This window comes from Gobius niger (genome assembly GCF_951799975.1).
Source record: "Gobius niger genome assembly, chromosome: 1".
Classification (NCBI taxonomy): domain Eukaryota; kingdom Metazoa; phylum Chordata; class Actinopteri; order Gobiiformes; family Gobiidae; genus Gobius; species Gobius niger.
Genome location: NC_136852.1, coordinates 20,835,892 through 20,860,072, shown reverse-complemented (window position 1 = coordinate 20,860,072; position 24,181 = coordinate 20,835,892). Strand labels below are relative to the sequence as shown.

The 24,181-nt window shown below is 42.2% G+C and overlaps 1 protein-coding gene across 1 annotated transcript in view; it reads right to left on the bottom strand.

The window, feature by feature from the left end:
* Window positions 1-11,966: 11,966 nt before the first annotated feature.
* Window positions 11,967-24,181, bottom strand: part of cntn5 (contactin 5) — an 85,918-nt gene continuing 73,703 nt past the window's right edge. The window contains 6 exon segments of the mRNA XM_079553441.1: window positions 11,967-12,760; window positions 15,800-15,968; window positions 16,073-16,185; window positions 16,357-16,543; window positions 17,082-17,191; window positions 17,305-17,539. Coding sequence (XP_079409567.1) covers window positions 12,660-12,760; window positions 15,800-15,968; window positions 16,073-16,185; window positions 16,357-16,543; window positions 17,082-17,191; window positions 17,305-17,539 — 915 coding nt within the window. The 3' untranslated portion in view covers window positions 11,967-12,659.

The following is a 24,181-nucleotide window of genomic DNA, read 5'->3' as shown; positions in this document are numbered from 1 at the left end:
TATGATTCCTGAGCTCTGTTGAATAACTACAAATATTTTTGAACAATGAGTTTCTCGACTTCTTGTACCGTCTTCTATGATTGATCTACTTATAATATATAAGTGGTACAAACTGCAATGGTTTTGCTATTTTGAACTTGAAGGAAAGGTTTGAATGGCCTGATGCACTAATATCAATCAAATTAAAAAGCTATTATAAGTTCTCTTTTAATGGCAAGAGCAGTGTTCAAGTGAGAAAATATCTTTCATATATCTCTCTTCATTGGGCCTTTGTATAAAACTGTCTATTCCTGTAGTTAAGACCTCTACACACATGCTCTGTAATGGATGTGATTCACAACGTCTGGAGTTAGTGACAGCAGGAAAATAGCATAGCTATTTGTGGGCATGTTGCACCTTATTTACCATTTGAAACCGCCTGTATAACAGATTTAGGGCCCCAAATCTGATATGTACCTGGGAGAATGCTGCATGATTAAACAATGTGAAAGTGACTCTGCTGATCCACATGCTTCTCCTTTTGCACATGATCAAACACTTGGTAAATGGCTCCCTTGTTTGGAAGTTCATTATTCAGTTTTCTTTTTTCACACACATGGCTTGAGGCGACTGGTTGAGGAACAACAAGGAGAATACAGTGTTCTGATTTGATTGAAAGCGTTTGTTCCATTAGAGGTTTTCACAAAGTTCTTCTTATACACCTTTACGCGCAAGCCAAGTATGAGTCATTCTTCTGTTGATCAGCAAACAAATCACATACACTATAGAATCCTACTCTGTACACAGCTAAAACGAAGAGGGAACTCATAAATAATGCTCCTAACTTGTTTTCTTTCCTGACTGTGATAAGAATTCTGGCTTGACAAAGGGGATAAATGGCGCATCAGCAATGAGCTTATCTTGGCGTGCCACTCAGAACATGTACAGACGGACATTTAGACACGGCACAGCGTCATTTACGGAGTGAAGCCTGTACGCAGAGCTGTGTGAAGAGGAAGCCTCGACATTCTCCACGATTACGAGATGATTTATCGTAATTCTCACAGTATGGGCGTCTGCTTTGTTTCCGTGCCTTTTTGCTGCTGCTCTCCGAGGATCCTTCCTGTCATGTATTTTTGCTTTGTTTGGACCATGAAAGAGATGTCTATTTGTCTCAAAGTGCGAGCAGTTGTTGGAGCTGTCCTGTCCACCTGAGAGGCTTTAATGTCAGAATGTGCTTGCCTGGATGTGTTACCAAGGCCCTAAGCACAAGAATTGAAACAGAATACAATGGCATGCACATTCTCAAACTTCGACAAGGTTTTATCTGGCTGTTCCCAGCTTTGATTCCCATGTCGTCTGCTTCCTCGTGTGGATTATTCAGTTGGGTGTGTTGAATGCCCTTCCTGATGTATTAAACTTTGTAACTTAGTAGCAGCGAATTTGGAACCAAGCCTGACTTATATGAGTTCATTAGTTGGCACGTAAACAACCCAGCTTGTTCTATAACCTGTGGCCAAAAACAGAAAATGTACAGCCCCCTCAAAGTTTGTCACAGGTAACAGTGGAAACCGTGTTCCTCGATGGCGGAAAAGTTGCTAATTATAACTTAATAACGCGTTAGCTAGCGTCAATTTAGCAATGCAATGCCGTTTATTTTTCGATCCGCCACAACATTCCTTTTTATTTACCATGGGCAGATATGACCGTGACAGTCTGTCATCTCCTCCAACACTTTATCAACCCAGCAACATGGCGGAGTTTTCACCGAGCGCGTTCTCATTGTGGATGTGCTGCTGGAGGCGAAGCTAAAAGAGGAAAACCACAATGATGCTAGCCCTCGCCTCCCAAACAACAACGCTTGGCTTTTGGCAGCATCGGGCGTTCCAATGTAAACAACAAACTCGAAGCCGGTTATGTGGTTGAGGTCAGCTGTACAATCTCAAGCAAGTTGAGTGAGTATGTGTATAAAGTAGCGCAGTAACATAACTAGCGACTTTTCCAGAGGATTAACAAGCGAACTAGCGAGTTACTTTTAAAGTAACCCAACACTGATCATAACACGTATGCATGGTTATAGCATTGTTCTGACTTAGCAAAGGGTTCTGTGTGAGTGCTACAGGAAAATGGCTTAAACTAATCAGGCACTAAGCGATACCTGACCTGACCACCTGCCATTCTGGTCCAAATCGGGGCTAAAGTGCACCACTCCTGAGAGCAATTTCCTCATCTAAGCCAGGAGTCAATAAGGTCAAACAGAGGACATTAATCACTGGGTTTCAGGGAAGAAGGAAAAAAAAAAAAGAAGCACAAGTGGCTGTTAGCGCGACATGTGAGGTATACTGTATAGGTTTAGGCCATGCACCTCATTAAATCTGAATTGGATTTCTCTTCTGCCGTAGCTCTTGCATGCGCGTCCACCGATAAACCTCTTCTGGCTACCAATTAGGCCGATACATTTACATGCAGCGGCGGCAGGGGGGAGACGCGCTCAATCACCTGCATGTCAGTCTCATCTATCATGCTCTTACTTATCGCCCTAACCTCCATGTATTGATTCCATATAGCACACGTGTACACCTGTTCTTGTGTGATGGTCCTGGAGGAGACGGGAACTCGAGAGAGAGAGAGAGAGAGAGAGAGGGAGAGAGAGAGAGAGAGAGAGGGACACAACGGCTGCTCGCTGTTTGATCTTTGATGCAGAGAAGCTGTTGGAATAAAATGGAAGGGAAGGGGTACCGACAGGAATTGTGTACAGCGTCAAAAATGAATGATTTGAGCCTTGAGCGCAGTAGCAGTGCGTTCAGTGTTCACACGACTGCCGGTATTGTGGAATGTGCAATGGGAGGACACAGTTTTAGAAGTACTGCATGAATCTCTCTCCAGAGCATGTTACACACAGACATTGATTCATAATTAATATTGCTTTTTTTTTTTCTCTCTCCTGCAGCTTTGGACTTCAGACTGCTCCGAGTTATCAAATGAGCTGTAACTTTTCTTTTCTATCAGACACACTGACTTATACCTTTTCACTGGATAAAATCTGAAATGAGCAAATACGGGGCTTTGCCGTAATCCATCCAATTTCAACTTGGAGGAAAAAAAAAAAAAGAGGAAAAGACGTTGACAGGCGAAGCAAGTTGGGCCTCTACTGTTTCATTACTTAGTCTTACTTTTGAAGGGAACTCTGAAATTGCCTGGACTGATCCGAGGGTTTTAGCGTGTGCCGCCACCCAAGGAATCTTTAAATCAGCCAATATGTCAGCCACGCTAAAGGTTCACTGCGCCCGGGCTTACCTTAAAGCAGGCAATGAAGCCGTGAAAGGCCAAGCCAGCCACGAGACTCCACACCAAGGATAAAGCCCGCATTTAGACGCTCTGTGTCTGCGCCGTGGAAAATGGAGAGGTGGTGGTGGACGCGGCAAGGTCCCAGCGATGGGTCAGGGCGGCTCGATCCGAGCTCAAAACACTGTATTAAATCAACTGATGAGGCCGTAAGTCATCCCAGCCTGGAAGCAATGAATAAAACATGAGGTATTAACACAGTGGTATATGCTTTAAGATCTGCTGAAGAGGCAGGGCGGGCTAGGCGATACGAAAAACAAAATAACAAACACATGAGAAGATCTGTTTTGATTTTGATGACAGCAACATGTTTCCAGAAAAGCAACAAAAATAAATTCATCCAGACGAGTAGCAGTATTTCTGATAACCAATGGACCAGTTATCCATATGGTCGCAAGCAAAGACAATATGTCAAAGCACAGAATACATTGATGAGATTTAATTGGAAGACGAAATAGATTGACTTGGCTGGGCATGGCACAACAGAAGTGTTTTTGGAAAGAGGAATCTCGGATGCAACGGATGCTTTGATAGAGACAGTGTGCTGCAAGGTCTTTGAAGAGTGACGTAGGGTCCAACAATTGGAGCCCGACACCTACAACAAACAAATAAAGTAAAAATCCTCTTGAGTGTGCACAAAGGTGTACAAGATCCTAAGTTCGTGACGATCCATGTTTCTTTTCTTTTGACATCTGACTGTACACGTGTCTCTGAAATTGGCTATGGCGTTGGATTTTTCACTTTCAGGCAAAGAAGTGAGCACCAGAAAACACAATTAGTTTTGGGCTTGTGCAGGCAGACGGCATCTCTCTCTCGTCCTAATGGTGACAAATGTCAAAAATCTCATACCAACCGCTGCTGTTTTGTGACACATGCTGCTGAACCGCCGCCGTATTCTCGCAGCAAAACAATGGAGATGTTTGTGTTTCCCGCGGAAAGAGGTGATGCCATAAGTAGTGAGGTTTTAGAGCAAAAGTGCAGCATGTTTGTTTTGGAGGAAAATATATCCTTGTTCATTGCCGTACAACATTGAATACATGTTTCTCAGAGTACATTATACCACAGTAATGTTTTGGGAATAAAATACTGGCGGAAAATTGTCATTAACACCTCCAACACCTGAACCAAGCACATCTACTCCAGTTTGGCTTGAACCAAATCCGACAGCTTCTTTCTTCAAAATAGCGACAAAAAGGTGACAAAAACGAGGATGAAAATGCAACGAAAAGGTGACAAAAACGTGAGAAATAAAAATCGTGACAAGAATGTGACGAGAAAGTGACAAAATATGTCATGGAAACCTATAAAAAAAAAAAGCTACAAAAGAGCGAGGTGTTACACTGGCCTATAGACTCGGGTAAAGCTGAACTGGAGAAAATGCATTTGGTTAAGGTGGGGGTTAAGAGGTTAAGCTAAAAAGGTAGGTGCACGTGTACTGTAGAGATGAATGAACTCAACAAAACGACTTCAAATTTACTGAACTCAATAGAAACCCAATTTTAGAACCTATTACATTTGAAAGATATAATCACTGGCAATTTGCAGGCTACTATATAACTTCTTTCAACATAATACAAAGACTGCTGCTCAAGCTTACATTATGTTATTTGTAATTTATATTTTTAAACTACTATTACGACCACCACCAGTAGTTGTTACAAGCGTTATATTAAAGCAATGCACATACTTCTGTTGTGTAGTACTCCACACATTATGGCTCTATTCTTACCCTGCACTTAAGCAGCACATATGGGACTGAGCAGATAAGGGCTCACTGTGAGATTAGGAGGTTATGGAGGAGGTCCGCATGCTTTTAGTCAACCTTTAAATCTTCCTTCCTGCCTCCTATACAGTCTAGCGAGATTATCCACAGATTTACAAACCCACCCCATTGTGTTTCACACACAATGGCCGTGAAGAAGGAAAGTATGACCAGATTTTCAAATCGAATCTCCATCTTCGCCGTTCTGCGGGGATTTGGCTCAGGATCAGGATTTTAAAAGCGTGGCCATTGGTCAGTGACATGAACCTGGCAAACAAACTTTCTCCAGAAAACTAGATGCACTAGATGCACCGTGGGACCTCTTACACAGCAACTTTCCGTGTGTGGTTTGTTTCACATCAGGCGTTTACATTTTTAGATTTGAAAAAGTGAGGAAGAATCCGGTAGAAAATAAATGAATAGCCTCTGCTGTATTACCAAACAAACAACCCCAAAAAAAAAAGTACCACATCTTGCTACGTTCAAAAGTCAAAGAAAGAAGAAAATCCATTTTGACATCCATTTCATTTTATTTTTTAACATTTTCTCAGCCTGTTCTTCCACACATCATCAAGATAAATAAACGTAACTTATATTTTCACCAACTTGCATCACGTCTCTTAGATGTTTGAGTGTGCATAATGCAGCCTGTTATTTTACTTTGGTTCTATTTCAAGTCTTTTGCCGTGGGAGTAAAATATAGGATCTCCATTCAGATGAAGCAGCCCCGAGAACCCTTCTAACAAGGAATGGGACGCTTAATCAACAGCATTTGTCTTGTTCTACTTAAATTTGCAGCACCCTAATGAGGCCTCTCAGTGTGACACTTCTACTTTTTCTTCGAGAAAGCCTTCAAAAAATATTAAATTAGCCTTCCTTTTAAAACGTTACTGTTTCTTCCCTCAGAGAACACCAGCTGGTCTTTCCAACACAGCCAGAGAATCGGTGGAATAGGAACAGTGCAATGTAGTTGATTTTCGGACAGAAATAAACCGAGCTGTCACCTTCGCGAGTGCCTCTCCGGTTGTGTTGCTATCGCTTTGGAGGTCACAAGACAACTTCAGTAATACCTTTAGTAATTACTGGATGCTGGGGAACACAAAGCCAGCAGTTGACTTTTTTTGTGAGGGCCTGCTACTTTAATGCCTGTGTTCACTTTCCTCCTATATATGTGCTCAACTCCTGATTCTTATTCTCTCACTGCCACTGCCTCTGCGACAACGTTCCAAAAGCACACACAATTCTGCACCCAGGAACAAAATACAGGACGAGGGTGTCCGAAGCCAGAGGCAAGAGAGGAGGAACTATAACCAGCATCGGAGAGTATCATATCCGCAACACAATCAGTCATGAGGCATCAATAATTCAGAGACTATTAGCAATAAACACCAAAAATGAATTTAGGCTGACTGAACTGATCTGTGCCAGTAATTTTCAAGAGCGCTGACAACCGTTTTTAGTGAGTAATATCCTGCAGTGAGATTTACAAAAGAATAGCCAATATATCAATGCAAAGGTTGAATGAACTGTATAGACGTGCAGGTGAGGTCACAGCACAGCAACATCTTGGCAACAGGAGCCAAATGAGTGTCGTTTCTTCGACGCTCAGACTGAACGTTGAGGGTTCGGTTTGAATGAAAATGATTCTCGTTTGAACGTAATACCAAGTCGTTAGAAAGTGTTGCCAAAGTTGTTTGAACGACTACTTAAAGCAGGAGTGTCCAACTCGTTTGGATTGTGGGCCAAAATTCAGCCCCCACGGCGGGTCGTGGGCCGTATATATTGTAAAGGACTGTGGCCTAAAACAACGGTTTACACTTATTGCGCTTTATCAGCCTGTGTCACGTTTCTCAAAGTGCTACATAAAGTCATTATTCATTCACTTAAAGGGGGGTATCATGCAAAATTGACAAGCTTTACATCATGTTATTATGTCATTCCCTCATTAAAAACATGCCTGAAGTGTTGCCTTGACACATTCACGTATTTTTGAGTAATCTGTAAAAACTCTGATGGCAGCCATTTTACGGCTAGGTTTGCCTGAGTCCACCTAGGAACGCCCCCACCTCCTGGAGACGCCTCCGAGCTTTCGTCACCAGCCGAGTAACCAACCACTGCTCCTCAGCAGAACCCCCTCCCCACTGATGCCACAGACAGAGTGTGGAGGGGGCGTGTCGGAAAGGGTCAGAGGTTCTTAAAGAGACAGAGGACATTCACTACAGCCATTTTGAGAGAGCAATTTTATACAAAGCAGTTATTCTAATTTACTGCATTTACAGACCAACAGAAGGTTTGGTCATCATTATTCACCTTATTCCGCCCCGCCCACTTTTGTCACTTTTTGCGTCGTCTCGGCGCCTCTTTTTCCTGACACTTCCGGTCAGGCGCGAAGCCCGTTCATTTTAACGGAGAACGAGGGAAAATATTCTCCGCTCAAATCTGATGTTTAGTCGATTGATTTGTGTAAAATGTCCGATGTTCATTTGCACCAACATGTCAACACTGCACCGTTTCTCTGTGCGGCCTGAAAACGGCTTTGTTTTCGTGTAGTGACTGATTTTATGCGGACTTCTCCAGCCCCATGTTAACACATAGGAGAAAAGGGGCGGGCACAATTCATGGCGGCGCCCACGCGAACGTCCGGAATAAGGTGAATAGTGTGCTATAGACTGGTGCTATGTGATTGAAAAAAGCATAGTACCCCCTCTTTAACACTGATCGTGGTAAGCTACTATTGTAGCCACAGCTGCCCTGAGGCAGACTGACTTTGCCACATGGCTATAAGGTATCGTTTATATCCAGATCTCCTATTAAGTCAGTACTCTCTGCTGGACACGTGTGGAATTGTTTCCCTTTATAAATTTAAGCTGCTCCCTAGCGGTTGGAGTTTTTTTTTTCTGACATACTCAAGAAATTCATGCTCTACAAAGGGCCACATTTAATCATGTGTTTGACACATGTGACGTAATGTTTTCCCCATAATACTACAGGGTATGAGCATGCGCAATTGCACCCAACAACATGTTGCTTAACACAACATGCTACAAAAAGGCTCACCGACCTGAAAGTAAAGCAAGTGAAAATGTATTTATTAATTGATATTGTTATTTATTTATTTTTGAACAATTCTCATCAGTCATTCTAACAATTTTGGCAACACATTAAAACAAGTTGTCATCTATGTTAGAACGAGTTGGCAATACGTTCTAACGACTTGGTATTATGTTCAAACGATAAAGTGCAGTTAAAAATGTTTCAGTCACACTGGCAGCAGTTACCGTACTTTATAAATATGTAAATTACAACAGCACAACAGTCACCTTTTAGTTCCTAGTTTTGTTCAAGAGTAAAATAAAAATAAAAAGTTAAGCTGTCACAAGCTGTAAATGATTTACTTGCCAGTTGCCACATAAGAAGGTGAAGAGAGGTTCAGAGGTCTCCCATTGTGTGCCGGCCTCATTCTCAGTTTTCCTTCTTGTGCATCGAAAGACTACATTCACTTTGCATTTTCAGGGAGCAGGTTTCCTGGTGTAAAGCAGATTGAGAGGTTTGTGAGACAGAGGCGAGGGAAGCCCTGGTGCTTCTGAGAAATGTAATGTTTCCACTGCTCCATCTGTCTCTGCTCAAATGAAAGGTTATCTCGATCAGCTGCGTGTGATGTATGACACTGTAATCAAGGCCTCGCAAGAAGTGCTCTCCCACCAATCATTCAGTGCCGGACAAGCTGATTATTAAATTATGATATTAACACGAGGATAGCCTTTGACCTTTTGCCGTGTAATAATAAATGACAGAGTTGCTCTATTAATGTGATGTCGGCCGTATAGGGAAATGTCCATCTTTTTTTTTTTTTGGCCTCGAGTGGTGATAAGCCCATTGATCACTAGAACTCCTTTCTGTCAAAAGCTCATAGAAAAGAGAAGACAAGATTAAACTTTTTATTGGGTTGTTTTTGAGCATGGCACCCTTCCAAGAATCTTCCTCCGTAGTTCTCAAGCTGGGTCTTTGTATCTCTCCATTAGGACAGACAGACTTGCCACTGACTCCACCCTTAAATCTGCTCTCTTCTTGTTGAATGGCCTAATTGGGGGGAAATATCAGTTCCACCGGTGTTTACTCCGCTTGAAAAACTGGCAATTGTCCTGACCTGGGGTTTGTGCACATTCGTGTGTCTCAATCTCATTATGTTGATCAAGCATGTTTTGACCCAACTCAAAACAACCACCTGGTAAAAAGGTCAACGCAACTTGCTCGACAAAAAGCTCCTCGGATGGCTTCTCTTTTAAATGTAACCCCAGCTGTTTTGATATACCAAAGTATTTTGAAGATCGTGCTTGATGTCACATGCAATCTTTAGATTATTTTTTTTGGGTCTTTTTTTAAGGCTAGCACAACAATTAAAAAAACTAGAGCTTGTGAATGAGTGGTTTAAAAAAAAAAAAAGGAAAAAAAAAAAGAAATTGAGAACATCACATCTCTGGCACAGCTGTTTCCAAAACAAGAGACAGTGAGACAACAATCTGGTCCTCCGAGAAGAATGAGGAGACACACAGCGACGTTTCATCAAAATGACAAGGCACCGAATAAAAGGCTGCCATTAGGGTTTTACTCTGACACATGTGTATGATTTATCAGGGATAGAACTGATATATCTTGTTTAAGGCGGAGGGATGGGTCAATAAAGATATGTTTTCCCCACTATCCTCGCACAACATCGCACTGTCGGAAGCTTTAAAGTGAACATGGTTTGGGGAGTAAACCACTTACCCACTAGGCTGCGCAAAACAAGGTTATTTTTGATTTGAGTTTAATTCTTGTTTGATTTTTTTTCCAACATATGGTAACAAAAAGTACCCAAAATGAAGAGAACAGCAAGGTACTCTTATTTGTACGGCTTCTATAGTCACACTTACTCACTCACTTGCATACTCTCAATTAACTTTTACTACTTGAAATGAACATTACATCATTAAATGGGCATACTCCATAAACCATTGTATAAAGGCTATGTACACAAAGGATCCCAGCCCATGCTCCCACCAGCAGCACCAACATTAACCTGGGATGGGGTTTGTGATTTAATTGCTGACCCTGGTGCTTCTGACTCTCTGTAGCAAATGGGTGCCCCTCACAGGCTGCATCATCCATTATCATAAATCAGATGCACCGACACAGACAGGTACGGCATGAATAATTAAAGGTCGCTACATTAGCACTTGTGCGGAGGTATGTGTGAGCCTTCGCTAGAGAACGGTCCAGAGGCAAAAACCACGGAAAAAAATCCTTCCATCCACATTAAAGCTGCTTAATACTAAGCACTAAAATGCAGAAAGTATCTGTGCTTTACATAGAGGAGCTCTCCCCGCTATCCCACCCCCAATCGTCTAATTTTAACCAGTACACAGCAGTGGTGTGATGGAGAGGAGTCTGCGAGATAGACTGAGCTAGCGGCACTGTCCGTCCTCTGCATTTCCAGACGTGCGCTGCCATCTACGTCGGTTGGCTCTACCCTTGTTTGAACCAGAGTGGGTGAGCTGGGTTGCGCTCTATGACAGAGAGTCCAGGGAGCTGCAGGCACATTGCAGGGCTTATGCACCAGCACTGCTCCTTTCTAACATTAATTACACTTGAGGCAAATTCATTTGGACTTTTGCCCAGCCAGAGATAAGGCTTAACTGCAGACAAGGCAAAAGAGGAGCCAGGGAGAAACCATACATACTTCTGATGCTGCCCTATTTGGCTCTGGCGCACCTTTTTTCTCACAAGTTTTTCTGGCACTCAAGACCATATGTACTTTTATCTAACTAACATGGAAGTACACTCAACCCAAAAGAGGCCAGGAGCTGCAACAAAACAAATACCTGATTGTTCAAAGTACTATTTTGCACTGGGCACGGTGGAAAGATGAAAAGTAAGTAAGTAAGTGTACAAAGTACAACAAAATTGTGCTCAGGAGTCGGATAAAGCCTTAGCTGTGGCGACTGAGCGCGCCGCCATTGTGGGCCAACCTGACCAGCATGTTTTTGGAGGTCGGGGAAACCGGAGTACTGAAGGCAGTGCTCCTCTGAAACGGTGCACCGCTTTCTGGGTTTATCCCTGTTTCAGAGCATGGTGTCCTGCACTGGTCAGCTCCTTCACCTCTTCCTTCTTCTTCCTCCTGCGCAGCTCCCTCCACTCCACAACAGTCTTTCACCATCTTCTACGAAGAGTGTAGCAGACGAATAAAATCCGTCTTCTCCACAGAACGAAGAGTAGTAGTAAGGTTGGAATGCTTGTGTGGCTTAGCTGTGTCTTGCCTGGATACCTCCCCATTTCCCCTTTTTTTGTTTCCTGTAGCTCCTCTTGCGACACCTCCACTGTGCTGCAGTTGTGGGAGGCTCTTGGTACCTCTTCAGTGTTTCAGCAGAAGAAATGCAGGTCTTAAATGTCTTCAGCTCATAAGCTTGACTATTTTTACAGAACCACACAGAACCTCACAAAAACACAGCAAAGATGTACAAAAGTATCCAGTAAAACAATGTGGAGCACACAAACTACAGAAAAAGCCCAAAACTCCGCTTTATCAAGAGAAAGGGAGGTTTATCAACTTTACTATCTTGATTGGTGCTAAAATGCTGGGAATGTTTCATTTTTTTTTTTTTAAAGAAATGATAACTCACATCTGATGAGGCAGGGTTGGGGTTCAAAGGCCAAATATGACGCCCCTATGAATTGTTTGCACATCGTGCGAGTGCTACTGTGCATACCGATAGGTGTGGTTACACTCTGAAGATGCAAAAACTAAAATGAGTGACTTTTAAATGCGGTGAAATTGTATCATAACTTTTTGGATGTCTGCTTCACTGTGGAATGATGAGGGAAATAAAAGAGAAAAAGAGAGTATAAAAATATACGTCACATTTATTTGTACTGACACAGAGTGCGTACAGAGTTCTCTTTGTCTAATGATGTATTCGGGCACTACAGTTTTATCTCCACTTGCGACTTCCCATACATCCAATAATCAGACCATCATTACCAGGCATTGCGATACTGCTACCAAAGACAGTGTTTGACAAAGCTGACACACATCACCATTTTTTTTTTGTCTCTCTAAAGGTAACACATTGTACAAAAAAATCCAGTCTGAAAAGAGAAAAGTTTCTTGGTTTTGTAAAAAAATCCTCTCCGTTTGTTTGAATAATAAACAATGCACTTATCTTTACCAAGCTTCTGCTGCAATACCAAGGGGTATTTCAGGGTATTTTAGTAAGCATAACAGGCCAGCTGATCCCTGTGGACTGTCCATAGTCAGCCGAGCTCCAAACCAGTTTGTGACATCTGGAATTCGGTCCTTACAATGTGATTTTGAAGTAGACTTTTTTTTTTCTCCACACAATGTTCACTACAATACAACACTACCGCCATGTTAGGAAATCATGTCCAGATTGAGAGAGATCTAGCTGCAGTTGATGCCGGCTGGAGCTCCTTGGGGTTCGCCTGCAGGCCCTGTGAGTTGGGGTTAAGGCCAAAGATTGCAGTCAGAGCGACAAGAGAGTAGCTCCCTCAGAGGGTAGGGGGCGGCACTGCGGCCTCACAACGCTGAAGGCACCAGAACAACGACCAGGAGAGCAGTCCATTTTAAATTCAGGGCTAGGAAATGCACTGAACACTGGTGATTCTTGGCTCGAACACCTGAAAGAAGAATGATGAATAGAGTTAGAAACCTGCCAGAATCATTGCCACACATAAATCTCTCGTTATGCCGGGTTACGTTAACAGCTCACTTATCTTGCCAACTGCTAGTCAGTGAAGATACAAACATTATAATACAACAAGTGGACATTTTGTAGTTAGAGCTGATGTGGTTTGTGGTTAGAAGCAGTAGAAAAGGACGAGGACTGTAGAGAGTGTCGCATGGTCCATATTGTAATAGCTAGTTAACTCGGTCAGAGCATGTCCAATACTCATGACTTTCAAGTCCCACACATTGGCTGTGAGCCCTGTACTGTATTTCACCTCTATCACATGTTCACAAGTCACACTAAACATTTCTCTGCTCTAGTGTTGGAACATTGAGCCTGTACAATTGCTGTGAGCTTGGAGCCACACGGCACAGCACACCCTTGCTCATTGCAAACTCATTTTGATATAAATAGTACTGCAGTAGGATAGGATATGCCCATACATGATTTTCATTCTCCACCCTCAATTTAGCTTCTGTTGCCATATACAGTGGGAGGAAAAAGCAAGAACACCGTTTGGAATTTCTCACATTTTTGTCTAAATTGGTCATAAAATATGGTCTGATATTTATTCAAATCACAACAATGAATAAACAGTGTCAGCTTATAATACTAATACCACCCAAACATTTACATTTTATCATATTGTTATTGGCCATAACATGTAAACATTCACAGGACAACGTGGAATAAGTAAGTACACTCCCTGAATCTAACTGAACTGCAGCAGATTTGTGAAGAGGAATGGTCCAAGATTCATCCTGATCGTTGTGAACGTCTAATCGGCAACTACAGAAAAGCAGTTTAAGCAGCTGCAAAAGAAGGGTCAGCCAGCTAATACAAGGGATTAGTTGTTTAATCCACACTGTTGTGAATGTCTGAGGTTTTGATGTTGCTGTGCAGTTCCATTTTTCCTCCACACATGACGTTGTGTGTTCCTCCCAAACTATTCAACTTTGGTTTGCGAAAGAGCACTTGGATACTCCACAGCACTACTGGCAAAATATACTGTGGACTGATTAACCCAAAGTTGAGTTGTTCGGGTTTGCCTCAGGACTTGAACAATGCGCTATCATCAATAGACAAATGAATTCGCAAGTTTAGCACAACATTTTGTAGAAAAATCTGAGCCATTCACAACAGCGTGGAATAAGTAAGTGAACCCTTGTATTAAATAGCTGGCTGAACCTTCTGTTTTCCTGACAATTGGGATGAATCTTGGACCATTTCTCTTTACAAAACTGCTGCACTTCAGTGAGATTCCTGGGTTCACTTGCTTTTTCCTCCCTGTCCTGTGAATGTTTAAGTAGTTTAAGCAGACACTGTTTACTCATTCTTGTGATTTTATTAAATTTTATTCTATTTAGGCAGAAATGAATGAAATTCCAAATGGTGTACTGACTTTTTCCTTCCACTGTATAGTATAGTCATTCATGTGCAACAACCGCAGGAAGCAAAACCATGTTCAATCAGTGTTACTGCATCAATCACAATACCTGCACTGTGACTGTAACATCTAAAATCTATTTCTTTGCACTGCCAACTTTGATATTTCTAGATTTTGTTCTAATGTGATTCATAGATCTTTTTGCTTGCTTTGTAAGTGTTTTATTCATTGTACATAAGCTAACTTTAATCCTATTCTGTTAGAGAAATAACAACGGTGTTTGAGAGGATAGATGAAGAATAGGCAGCAGTCTGGATGTCTTATACAGGAGAAGTTTATTTACCATCGGTACAGGCCCCGGACCCGGACCCATGAACTCGAGACATTGCGCTAGTCTTACCATTCAAGTCTGTCTATGTTTCCACAGAAGAGGGATAAACACCCTCTCAGAGTGTCATACTGATACACAGGCGAGTAGGCGCCTGAGCACCACAGTCAAGGCTATGACAGAGATAGTATGACTCTACAGCTTGACCCACGGATAGTGCGACTTTACAGCTTGACCCAATATGATAAATAGTGATTTAATGTTATCCTCTAACATGAACTATTTGCACATTACCTTGTTTTTGCACCTTTTTCTGATTATGTGCATCTCACTGTGTGTTCTTCTTACGAGCTGCCATGAGTGAATTTCTCCATCGTGTTTGCTGGTGCACTGCTGTGACATCACTCGCATTCCTTCTATGCAATGAATTTATGTAGAACTATTCGACAATTCAATTGATTACAAAATAACTCTCTCCGCCATGCAACAATCTTACGCTGAAACAAGTACTTGAGCGGGATAAATATTGCAGTGCTCAAAATGTAACAAAAGGTGTCCATTGAAGAAAACGTGGGGAACACAGTCAAGTGAATATTGCAAAAAAGTGTCAAAACAAACTGCATCATACTTTGTACATGCTGTCAAGTATTGTAGAGTGATTTTTTTTTCTTGAGTCTTGAGCCATAAAGAAAAACAAATAGCGCGCTACAGCATAAACAAGTCAACAGTGGGAAAATTGGGTGGGGAAGTGAGCGAGACAGCTATGGTCACATCACACATACGTTTCTGTTCATCTTTCGATTGGAAGTTAATTGTCTGTGGAAGAATAGGAAGGTTTGTGTGGGAGAAGTAATTAAAACAGTATTAGCCAAAGAAAACTTGGCTCTCACAGCTGCTGCAGTGTCTCAATTAGAGACAGAGAATAGGAAAACATTATGGATAGATGTTAAGTTTATCCTGGAAAAAAAACATGTTTATTAACCGAGCGCCAGCCAGACTTTTAGGTGAGAAAGAAGGCTGTATATTATCAATAATTGCTTTTTTTTATCTTTTAATGGGAAAATAATACAACAACAAGAAGCAAAAGACAAAGGTGGATGATACTGAATTCTGTATTTAATAAGGGGGCATGAAAACAACAAATGTGATCGTTTTAGTATTGACCATAGTGACCACTGCTTCCACTGTCATCGTGTACTAAGTATCTTTACAAGACAGTTCTTCACATTTCTTTTTATTTTGAACAAACCAATACAATTTCATGGCAGACTCACCTGAGGAAGTGACGAGCCGGACCTGGGAGCTGAGTGAGCCTTCGCCCCCTTCACTCAGAGCGCGCACCTCGATGATGTAAGTGCCGCCCTCGGGCAGTGACAACATGGTGGATGGGTTGATGGTTCTGGTGATCTGGTTGTGTGGTCTGCCCTCCTGTCTCAGCATCACCTGGGTCAGCATACCACCAGTTTAGGCATAATAGTACATTTGTGTTGAAATCTCTTACTACTCCCCAATTTCTCATTGTTGTTATGTATTCATGACTTCCTTACCATGTAGCCAATGACATCAGATTCGTTGTCTTTGGCTTTCACAGGAGTCCAGCTCAGAGACACGTTGTTTCCCTCCTGAATCCACATCAGGTTACTGGGAGGCTGTGCAGGAGCTGCGGAATAGAAACACAAGCATCACTGCATCGAAAAACTTTCCGTCAACAGAGCCTGCAGGCAACTAAGTCAATTACTGCAACTTTTCTTGGGAGATGTAAAGCCAACTTAACATGTAACCTCCGCTTCCTGATATAGTAATGCATGATTAGTGTCAGCAGAGCACTCACGGGCTTTCCTCGTCCGGGCAATGACAGCGGCACTGGCAGGTCCCTGGCCGATGCTGTTGAAGCCTTTAACAGTGATGTGGTACAGGCTGTTGCTCTCTAGTCCAGACAACATCATTGACGTCTCATTTCTCGCAGTGCGCTGTTTTTGTCCTGATTCCTCCTGCTCTGTGTCTTTCCAGTAGTTCACCTGACAAAAATACATGTCACTCTTAGACCTTCAGATAGGACTACAATAGAGTCGTACAAAGAAATAGTGATGAAGTGTGCGCGTTTACGGAAATAGAAAGGTATCACTCTCACAAAGATGAAGATCTGCAGGTACAAGTTCAGGGGTGAATATGTGAGTCCAGTTTGCCAAATGTACTTCTATCTCAATGCCTTTTTCCCACATAAATAGAGTAGCTAATTCATAAATATAGCACATTGGGTAAAATTTCATAGAAGTAGGTTGTAAAGGTTTAATTAATCTGCCGAGTAGTTTGAAGGTTTGATTTTGTGTAAAGTCTGCAGTCAAGCTCATGTCCTTGCTTTTTCAAAGTAGACGGCATTGGTGTTAAGGATTCCCACACAACCTGCAGAAAGAATCCATGCACACTGTTTTGAAAAATATCTGTGTGAACAAATAATATGTTATATCTACATGTTGTATAGTAACTGAAAAAGGCGGTTTGAATTTAGTGGAGGTTTTAGGTTGCATAGTTATAATGATACATAAAGTCATGCACCTCATATCCCCTGGGTCTTCCCGGACCAGGATTGGGTGGTTTCCAAGTAACCTTCAATTCAGATGAGGAAATACTGTATGCTCTGACATCTGATGGTGCCTCTCTTGGTTCTGTGAAACACAGAGATTTGGAACAGATTGACTTTTTTTTTTTAGAACTGCATCACCACAATGGACAAAAAGTGAAAAATGTCTAAGGCAGGGGTAGCTGTGTTTGAACTAACCTCCCTCAGCAGAGTGAATAACCACCACTTTGCTGAAAGGCCCGTCTCCCTTGTTGTTGTAGATCCCGACTTTCACTTCAAACGGCGTGAGAGGAGGGAAAGTCTCATCTCTGTATTTATATGTAGTGGAGTCTGCTGAAGTCACCATCTTCTCCTTCCATCCTCTGCTCCCATTGGCCCGAAACGCCACAATGTAACCAAACCCCTCCCCGTTCTGGAACTCCTCAGAGACGGGCTGAAACCACACAACAAAAAAAAGGAATAAAAAAAAAAAAAGAATACACATCTGAGTAGCTTATTAAATTCAAGCAGCCCCTCTCGCCAACTAGAAAGCCCAGACAGGAATTTGCCCCTCAAAGGTATTCTCATCTAACCAGATTTCAATTTATTATCCATTTGCTGTAACACTCTGCCAGTGTTAATAAAGATGCAGGCAGTCTGAGTAATGGAAACAAATCATATCTCATTCTCCTGTGCCCGTTACGTAGCTATTTATCTTCTCGTGTCTGACAGTTCTGGTTTTGGGGACACAGGTTGTAGCGTGCTGGCTCCAGCTGCTTACCCAAGGTTCAAGCCTGAAGTGAAAAAAAAAAAAAAACGGGGGATGTCTTCCACAGCTGGTCCGTAATCAAATAAGTTGCCAATTTATTAAGTGAGCTCCGATTTAATTAAAGCACAAGCAACGGGGATTAGATCTTTGGCTACATTTAATAATTGACAAACACCTGTACACCTGTTTTTGGCAGAATCTCCGCGGCTCCCTCCGTAATGTCTCATTTGCATAAGCTTCAAAGTAATATTGTTCCCCTGTAGGGATTGGCCAAATGAGCCATCTAGTCGACTGGGGAAATGGCTTGAATGCAGATGTGGTTCACTTGATTTTTTTTTTTTCTTTTCCCCTTTTCCCTTCAACAACGACTAATCAGCTCCACTGCCTAATTACAAGGATGATCAGCAAAAGTGAATTAGCCTCGATCAGAGTTATTATCTGAGCTGGCAATGCTTTAAAGGAATATAGGCATTTTATTTTTAAATACAGGAAGAGCAAAATGGCAGAAAACACTGGTGTCTCAGGGGATTTAAAGGGTAGCATGCATGTGAGGATGAAGTGTAAAACAACATGCTTTCAAATGAGCTACAGAGGTGAAGGTAAGCTGTGTGATCTGTATTCAAGGTCCATTGTTAAAGCAATGGTCTTACAATATTATAGAGTGTACTAGGGCCCGAGCGATATGGATTTTTGGGGTCTGATACCGATAGCCGATATACAGGCTGATATTTTAAGCAATTTAATTTGATGTAAATTGTTTTATCTCTCAAATAGCCAATACACATTCATTGTTGTAAAGGTTTCAATCATAGAAATATATATAATAAGGTTGACCAGTTTTTCTGGGGCCACATTTTTAAAAATGCTTCTTAATGTGTCAGTGTTGAACTGTGACAGCAGGGGGCACTGTATGAGTGGTATAGGGCTGATTTATTCAGGACATTCATGTTAAGTAGATACTTCAAGGGAGCTTGTTTGGAAGAAAAAAAAGTAGGTTCTAAAAAAAAAAACTGTATCTCTTTTATACTCCCGAAATTATAAAATAGATGTACAAATTTGTGACCGATTTTCAACACTTTCGGTTCCGGAGATATCGGACGATAGCCAATACTTTAAAATACCCAAATGTTGAGAGTGTATCGTCAATAATGTGCATTTCGCTTTCCATGAATCCATGGATGAAGTTTTTGCTCAGGGATACAAAGGTGCTTCAGGCAAACACATTCACTTTAAGCTAAAACTAAAATAAATAAATTTATAAATATGAATAAATACAAAATATTAATTTGACTACTAAGACTGTTATTTAGGCCCGAGCAACGGACACGCAGTGTCCCGCGAGGGACTAATTAAAATCGATAACGGGGGACGAAAACGCAAGAATTCACGTAGCAAACGTGAACCGATTCGCAAGTAACAGGGGTCAAAACGTAGTGCTCCGCAAGCTCTAATTTTGGGTGGGGTTCGCGAGAGAAAATAATAAAAGTTGACTCTGTGGCGCCCCCTCAAACAGGCGGTTTACATTGACCCAATGGAGGAGCGGTCGCAAAAAAAATCATCGTACAAACGTGACATTGGCCAGGGACATAGACCACGTCAGGACATGTCAAAAATGATATTATGACCCCGCCCTAAATGCTACAGGAAGTCGGCCATCTTGGCCCGAACCTCAAACCTTCAAAATCGTACCTCTTGAACTTCTGGCCCCTGATCCCCGAGTTTTCAATGCAAAGCCTCCAATTTTGGCCAACATGTCCCAAACCCATGTGGCTTTCTAAATCATCATTTCAATTTTTTTTAAATTATTGGGCGTGGTCATGACGAGGCCGCAACTGAGAGGCCATTTTTAGCAAATTTCAAAGCCTCATATCTTTCACAGACTTGGCCGGATTGGAACGGACCCAATCCGGCGCACGTGCACATTCCACACCTGGACCTAATGCTGTGCACACGCAGCCGCTATCGCCAAAAATGACTCACTGGCGCCCCCTCAAAGGTTTTGTCTTTAAAAATTTGTATAAAAAAAAACGGATGGTATGGAGGTGTGGAAAAAATCATACAGACCTTGTCTGTGATGGGGAACAACATATCAAAGCCACGTCACTCTGAGTAATGTCTTTGTGGGAGAAAAATAATGGCCGAAAAATCGTTTCCATTATTATTATTATTATTATTATTATTATTATTATTATTATTATTACGTCTTTGATCTCAATTTTGACCCCCTGAACATTAACGAAAAGTCAATTTTATTTGACCAACAGTTCAAGGTTGGTGTAAAATTAACTATTTTGATATTCGCAAGACAACACTTTGAACAATGCCTCAGTGGCGCCCCCACATGCATGCCCCCCATTCATTTGGAAGCATGCATTTTTTGGCCTAAACATTTGTCTTTGAGTACAGTGATAGAGCACATCAAGACAAACTTAAAACATCATTATAACTCCGCCCTCTGACAAACAGGAAGTCGGCCATATTGGATTGAAAATTGTAACCTGAATTTCTTCACCTGATATTTTGTCAAGTCACTCGAAGGGTTTTGGACCAAATGACATCCAACTTGGTGAGTGTAATCTAGAGGCGTAGAGCTACAATAATCGAGCTATTTTGTTCGGATATCTGTTACGGTTTGTCTCTACCGCTCTGCTAAAAAACATGCTTTTTCCCCGCCTCTTTGGTGACAACTCACAGGGGCACGCAAATTCAGATCACACTCATATTTGGATCACATAAGCCCCTCTATGGATCGTACTGATTACCCTTGATAATTGTACAATTTTCCCAAAAATAGCGCCCCCTACCTATACCTTCAAAATTACACTTGCACGAAAGTGAAAACAAAGGTGATATCCTGATTCGGCACGTCGCACTGATCAAAAAAGTCTATTACAACATGCCTCTATCTCGCTTAATTTTCTGTATAATTAGGCCCGAGCAACGGACACGCAGTGTCCCGCGAGGGACTAATTAAAATCGATAACGGGGGACGAAAACGCAAGAATTCACGTAGCAAACGTGAACCGATTCGCAAGTAACAGGGGTCAAAACGTAGTGCTCCGCAAGCTCTAATTTTGGGTGGGGTTCGCGAGAGAAAATAATAAAAGTTGACTCTGTGGCGCCCCCTCAAACAGGCGGTTTACATTGACCCAATGGAGGAGCGGTCGCAAAAAAAATCATCGTACAAACGTGACATTGGCCAGGGACATAGACCACGTCAGGACATGTCAAAAATGATATTATGACCCCGCCCTAAATGCTACAGGAAGTCGGCCATCTTGGCCCGAACCTCAAACCTTCAAAATCGTACCTCTTGAACTTCTGGCCCCTGATCCCCGAGTTTTCAATGCAAAGCCTCCAATTTTGGCCAACATGTCCCAAACCCATGTGGCTTTCTAAATCATCATTTCAATTTTTTTTAAATTATTGGGCGTGGTCATGACGAGGCCGCAACTGAGAGGCCATTTTTAGCAAATTTCAAAGCCTCATATCTTTCACAGACTTGGCCGGATTGGAACGGACCCAATCCGGCGCACGTGCACATTCCACACCTGGACCTAATGCTGTGCACACGCAGCCGCTATCGCCAAAAATGACTCACTGGCGCCCCCTCAAAGGTTTTGTCTTTAAAAATTTGTATAAAAAAAAACGGATGGTATGGAGGTGTGGAAAAAATCATACAGACCTTGTCTGTGATGGGGAACAACATATCAAAGCCACGTCACTCTGAGTAATGTCTTTGTGGGAGAAAAATAATGGCCGAAAAATCGTTTCCATTATTATTAGGCCCGAGCAACGGACACGCAGTGTCCCGCGAGGGACTAATTAAAACCGTTAACGGGGGACGAAAACGCAAGATTTCACGTAGCAAACGTCAACCGATTCGCAAGTAACAGGGGTCAAAACGTAGTGCTCCGCAAGCTCTAATTTTGGGTGGGGTTCGCGAGAGAGAATAATAAAAGATGGCTCTGTGGCGCCCCCTCAAACAGGCAGTTTACATTGACCCAATGGAGGAGAGGTCGAAAAAAAAATCATCGTACAAAAGTGACATTGGCCAGGGACATAGACCACGTCAGGACATGTCAAAAATGATATTATGACCCCACCCTAAATGCTACAGGAAGTCGGCCATCTTGGCCCGAACCTCAAAACCTCAAAATAGTACCTCTTGAACTTCTGGCTCCTGATCCCCGAGTTTTCAATGGAAAGCCTCCAATTTTGGCCAACATGTCCCAAACCCATGTGGCTTTCAAAATTATCAACTACATTTTTTTTACACTATTGGGCGTGGTCATGGCAAGGCCGCAACTGAGAGGCCATTTTCAGCTAATTTCAAAGCCTCATATCTTTCACAGACTTGGCCGGATTGGAACGGACCCAATCCGGCGCGCGTGCACATTCCCCACCTGGACCTAATGGTGTGCACACGCAGCCGCTATCGCCAAAAAGTCCTTTAAATGTCTTTTAAGTGGCTTGTAAGTGGCCCGCCCATCCTCCGTGAAAATCGCCAGAGGTCTTAGCCTGGCAGCAGGCTGGCTTCTGTCAGAGGTTTCTCCTGAAATTCGCCTGTTTTCCAAATTTCCCCCTTTTTTCACAAAAACTACACTTTTGGACTTGTATATACTTATACTACCCCTCTGTCACAGACATCAGCTTTAATTTGGACGTTTTTGCCTCCAAATTCACGTTTTTCTCAACTGTACAATCACAGGAAGTTCAATTCGACTGTTTCCTGTCCGTCTCTCTGTGTGTTCCTCATACTATATGGGTCTTACCAAATAATTGCTTCAATATCGAGGGTGCTGCAGGGCTGAAACCCCCTCTCAACGATTCTTTGGGCAGCCAAAAAAATGATACAATATATTATTTTCTAAACTGTTAATCCGTTTCCTGCAAACACCCAAGTGCGGAGTCTCTCATGACATTTATTTCACATCCGCGGTTTTTTCTCAGCTAAAGTAGCTCCATTGGTAGAGAGCTGGGTTAGTGTACAGGAGGTCGCTGGATCAAATCCCAACCTTGACTCTTTTTAAAAAAAAAATTCTTTTGGACTCAGCACTTTCTGGGAAGAACAAGAATCATTGCCTATGGTCCCCCACAGAAAAAACCTCTCCTCCAGTGTGTTGCTGGTACAAAATTGCAGCCTGGGAATTAAAATAAGCCAAGCAGTCATCAGGCCCATGTTTCAAGTGAAGGAGGTTGCTAGTCCAAACACAGCCTTGACACTTTTCTATTGCTTTCACCTTTTACATGGGCCACTGCGCACATTGTCACATGAGTACAGCACGTTTCATAAGATTTGCTGTGCCTGTGTAGCGTTATTGCTTGTGCATTGGGTTTCCAACCATGAGCTGGGTCAATTTTGACCTTTCCTCTTTTTTTTTTTTTTTTTAACCGCACCTACGGTCCCACTTTCATGAAAAACGCTTTCATATGCGTCACTAAAGAGCTAGAAATGGGGGGGATCGTAGGAAAACAATTGAGGCAACACTAGGGAAAATGTCGAAAACAATCGAGGAAATGAAGCTACCTCTCTCCTCCAGTGGTGTGCTGGGAACTAACTTCTGCTCGATAACTTAGACAAAAGTAGCGCACATCAGGATCAAAGTACTATGGAGCTACAGCTCAGTGATAGTGTGCTTGTCTTTGGTGTAGGAGGTTGCTGGTTCATATATGGCTTTGACACTTTTCTAATGCTTTCTCTTTTCTTGCCGGCATTTTAATAGGATTATGATACAGTGAAGTCTGTCAGAGATTTTTTTATGCAACTTAAAAGGACTTTCGCATAAAATGCACTGTAATGCAACTTAAAGGGACTTTCGCATATAATGCACTGTAATGCAACTTCAAGGGACTTTCGCATATAATAAACTGTAATGCAACTTAATAGGGATTTTCGCGTCAAAATGAGCGAATTCAATCATGGGGCTCGCAAGGACCTAGTGTGATGAAGAGTGGTCGCAAGGGACGAGAGCGAGCGGGGAGTGCGCCAAGGGCGAGGGCCTTTATCGCCGCGCGCGGCTTTAATGTTATTATTATTATTATTATTATTATTATTATTATTATTATAATAATAATAATTATTATTATTATTAATAGTAATAATAAGTAATATTAGTTGAAGCTACAGTTTCTCCATCCTCCAAGGTCATGCGGGTGGAGTGGCTGAAGGACAACGAGATCATCGACCCGGCCGAGGACAGGAACTTCTACATCATCGTGGACCACAACCTGATCATCAAGCAGGCGCGTCTGTCCGACACGGCCAACTACACCTGTGTGGCCAAGCGCAAGAGCTCCACCGCCGTGGTCATCGTCTACGGATTT